At 42.8% G+C, this 4,616-nt stretch overlaps 1 protein-coding gene across 1 annotated transcript in view; it reads right to left on the bottom strand.

Annotated features, from left to right (window-relative positions):
* SPATA18 (spermatogenesis associated 18) overlaps positions 1-4,616 on the bottom strand; it is a 33,024-nt gene that overhangs the window by 6,041 nt on the left and 22,367 nt on the right. The window contains exons 8-9 of the mRNA XM_015825626.1: positions 2,686-2,844; positions 11-183 (exon numbers count right to left, since the gene is read on the bottom strand). Coding sequence (XP_015681112.1) covers positions 11-183; positions 2,686-2,844 — 332 coding nt within the window. The remainder of the gene's footprint in view (positions 1-10; positions 184-2,685; positions 2,845-4,616) is intronic.

A 4,616-nucleotide genomic window follows, 5' to 3' on the forward strand; every position in this document is an offset into this window, starting at 1 on the left:
TTCCCCTTACTTGTACTCGCTGAACAGCTCTCCGTCTGTACCAAAAGCAACGTCAAGGGGAGGATCAAGAGTCTGCATGGAAAAAGCTATCCGGCACAACTCTCGTATTAAACTACTAATCATGATGAAATCAACTCCTGGGACAGAAATCTTGGGACTGATGTTCAGTGCACGGATGACTTCCTGAAAGCATATAAAACACGTGTGGTTATTTCCTTGGAGAAAACGAATTGGAAATTACAAAAAAATAAAAAGTAAAAATAAATGCAGATAGGCCATTTGAAACTGGAACCTCTCCGGCGCGAGCTGCACTGGCTGCCGGTGGCCTTCCGGGTGCGCTTCAAGGTGTTAGTAACAACTTTTAAAGCGCTCCATGGCAATGGACCCAGGTATTTGCAAGACTGCCTCCTACCAAATACCTCCCTTCGACCAGTCCGCTCCCACAGAGAGGGCCTCCTTAGGGTGCCGTCGGCCAGTCAATGCCGGCTGGCAACCCCCAGGGGGAGAGCCTTCTCTGTGGCAGCTCCTGCCCTCTGGAATGACCTACCCCCCCCGACCTACGTACAACTGCGGACCTGCGCCTCTTCCGCCGAGCCTTGAAAACCCATCTATTCCATGCGGCCAGCCTGGCGTAGTTTTGATTGGGCTTTGTTAGGGGTTTTATATGGGGTATTTTAGTGCAGGCTTTTTATTCAATATTTATTGTGATTTTTATTATTGCCTGTTCACCGCCCTGAGTCCCGTAAGGGAGATAGGGCGGTATATAAATTTTAATAATAATAATAATAAAAAAAAAATGACAGGATGACCGGGTTAAGACTAAGTAGCTTCCTAAACATTTATTTATTTATTTATTTTTTCAAAATCAAGCCCTCAACATAACTGGCATCGATCACAAACCACGTTGTAATACTTTCCATTTAACTTTTAACTAAATGAGTGAAATAGTTTACTATGTGGAACTTCACTAAAATTTTATTTTAGGGATTGACTTAAAAGATTTCCTATTGCCACAGCTATACAGCTGAAGAGGCAATGAAGTCAGACATAGTTAGGAACGGAGATGTTTTCAGAGGTGTCTGAAGGGTCAAAAAAGGCAAAATGGCAGCCGTAATCCCAGAATTGAAGCCCTGCCCCCTTTCTAATACATCATAAATAAAGGGGTAGGGCTTCAATCACTTGGTTATGGCTGCCGTCCTCTTTTGACCCTCCTCTTCCAAATACTCCTGGTACACAAACCATATTTTATTAGAAGAAAAGTATAATCATTGTTATTTAATCCTCAGCCTCAGAAAGAGCCATATAATACTGAATGTCATTATGGAATGTATCGCAGGCAACACTGATAACAGAATTAACCTTATTGAGGTCTTATTAAATAGTACTTTATTACTTGCCTAAGATACAGATTTTGAGGCGTACGGATCCCAAGGATCTCATTGCTCTAACATTTAGACTTGGTGGATTTCTCAAGTTCTCATGACACCTTTGAGATATAATCGCTGGTGAATACTTCTTCCTCATAGACCAGGGGTAGGCAACCTTGGCTCTTTTATGACTCGTGGACTTCAACTCCCAGAATTCCTGAGCCAGCATGGCTCAGCTTGGAAACCTCTCCCTTTTCCCTCAGCATGGCTGGCTCAGGAATTCTGGGAGTTGAAGTCCACGAGTCATAAAAGAGCCAAGGTTGCCTACCCCTGTCATAGACCAAGCTGATGGTCAGTGTAAGGAACCATTTTGTTAAGTCTCCCGCCTGCCACAACTCCTCCACTGAGTTGCTGTACTTCAGGGGTGTCAAACTGGCGGCCCTCGTGGCCTGGGTGTCATGCACAGGCCACGCCCAGCCCAGCTCCACAAAGGCAAAAAAAAGGCACGCTATGTCATGCTACATCACGTGACACGATCGACCTTGACACCCGTGCTGTACTTTAGCTCTCCTTTGCTTACAAATGAGCTCTGAGGAATGAGACTAGAGGGAGTCTAGCCTAAGTGGAAGAACGTTCTGGAAAAGATGATGGGACAATGTGTCTAAAGTCTTGGATTAAGTATTGTACACAATCTGGATCCCTTTAGATTGGTTTTAAACGTAACCCAGGACAGAAAAAAAATATTACCGTAGTTACTTTTGTGGAAAATCCTTTGGTCACTTTTAAGTTAGGTAAGACAGGCCCTGATGTTTTTCAACCTCTAAATGGAACTGCTGGACAAGGAAAACCGTTAGTTGGCTAATGGATATAACAACGTTAATGATGTCCAGTGACATAATTCTAGCCCAGGCTACCATTTAGATCAAACTTGGCCCTTTTATGACTTGTGGACTTCAACTCCCAGAATTCCTCAGCCAGACACGCTGGCTGAGGAATTCTGGGAGTTGAAGTCCACAAGTCATAAAAGGGCCAAGTTTGAAGACCCCTGGTTTAGAGGCTTGGTCAGGATCCATAGTTTCTAGTTAATCAGGAGGTGGAGGCCAGGGGTGGTTACATTACTTTGTCAGCCTTGTTCTGGTACACCTATTGTGGCCCTTCTTGGAAAAGATATCCTGGCAACAATGACTTGTGCTCTCAGCAATAAGGTTGGAATACTGTAAAATGGCCTGCCTGGAATTGTCTTTGTAGATTACTTGGAAGCTGCAGTTTATGAAAGCAGCAGTGTTTTATTAGCAATATCACTTTGCCCCAGACTTACACTGACGCTGGACTGAACATCATAGAGATCTTCCTGACGAATTATATAGTCCATCACCATATCTTCAAGTGGTTCAGGCCCTGAATAACTGAGGGACAGTGTCTTTCTAACACGCATTTTGAACTGTCTGAAGGCCTTCTTTGCTGCATAGAAGGACTCCTGCCAACGAGAGAAGACCAGTTAAATTTAGATGCCCAGGCAAGGCAGATAACTGTATCTTATGATAAAATAGCTTATCCAGTTGTTAATCTATGCTATTTTAAGCTCTGTTACACTGACGCAATGCTTTAAAAATTCTAATTAATAATATTAAAAAAATATATACAAAACATATTCGAATCTACAGAATGATGCAAATAGGATTAGTGGCTGCAAAATACCAAGTATAGATGGTATGTTATATACTGTATATGGAGAAAGAATAAGGATAGTCTTTATATTTACAATGAATGATCTATATTAAAGTTAATTAAACTAAAATAATCTAATTAACAAAAGGTAAGCACAATGCATGCTCTTGTTTTTTCAAAATCTTCTAAAGATAAAATATGTGTCTAGGCTACAAAAATTTGGAGAACCACTAGGTGGCAGTACAGATACAGAAAATGTTCCTTCCTGCCTGCTAATGGCCATCTTGAGTTTTGCAGCCCAAATACAGGTACTACCATGTTTCCCCGAAAATAAGACCCGGTATTATTATCATTATCATTATCATTATCGTTATTGATCATCGCACAGTCAGCCAGATGTTCAGACTGGATTTGGCATTTTGTCTACCTATCGAGTCCTTACCAAGGACCTGGGATAGGCAGATGTGGATGTTTGATGGTATTACAGATATCGTCACAGGATGGAAGCAGTTCCTAGTAAGGCCGCTTTTTGCAATTGACTAATGGCGAATTTGTCAATGCCAATGGTGTTCAAGTGGTGCTCCAGTTGTTTTGGGATTGCAGCCAAGGCACCTATTACTATTGGTAGTACCCTTGCTTGCTTTTGCCACAGTCTTTCTATTTCTGTTTGTAGGTCTTTTGTATTTTGTTACCTTCTCCAGTTCCTCCTCCTCCTCCTCCTCCTCCTCCTCCTCCTCCTCCTCCTCCTCCTCCTTCTTCTTCTTCTTCTTCTTCTTATTATTATTATTATTATTATTATTATTATTAGCCTCCAAAAGAGGTGCCAGGTCTTATTTTTGAGGGGGGGTGTCTTTTCCACTCACCTCGCAACGGCAGCACAGACAGACCTGGCCAGCCGGCCACTTCTTCTGCGGCCGAAGGAGCAGCTTCATTCTGCAGCTGAGAATGGAGCTCCGACCTGCATTTCACAGTCAGAGGCCTTCTGGAAAGGCCTCTGCAGCTGAGAACGGAGCTATGAATCCATAGCTCCGTTCTCGGCTGCAGAAACCTTCCGGGAAGGCCTCTGCGAAATGCAGACCCAGCTCCATTCTCAGCTGCAGAATGAAGCTTTTCCTTCCGGCAAGGAAAGAGTCAATCCATGGGAGGCCTGGCTGCAATCGTAATCTCCACCTCCCCCTGCCCTAGCTTTATTTTTAGGTGCCTCACCCTAAAACTAAGGCTTATTTTTGGGGTAGGGCTTATATTAGGCCCACCCCCAAAATCAAGCTAGGGCTTATTTTTGAGGTAAGTTTTACTTTTGGGGAAACCCAGTATATGGTATTCCAACTGAGGTAGTGTATAGTTTGTAATGAACATATCCAAGCATGCACACTAGTTATTCTTTTTAGTAGCCAATGCCAGCTATTTGTGTTTTTTTTTAAAGAGCTTGTTTCAGAGATTTCATGCAGCTGCTAATGACTTCTGAGTTAACGAATCAGAGGAACAAACCCTGGATCTTCTTTTAAGGGCACAAAAAAATACAAGTTGCTAAAATAAACTCTGAAAGAGCCAGCAGTGGCCACTTATAAGTCATCTGGTGGG

Source organism: Protobothrops mucrosquamatus, unplaced genomic scaffold (genome assembly GCF_001527695.2).
Source record: "Protobothrops mucrosquamatus isolate PMUCROS unplaced genomic scaffold, P.Mucros_1.0 scaffold2731, whole genome shotgun sequence".
In the NCBI taxonomy this organism is placed as follows: Eukaryota; Metazoa; Chordata; class Lepidosauria; order Squamata; family Viperidae; genus Protobothrops; species Protobothrops mucrosquamatus.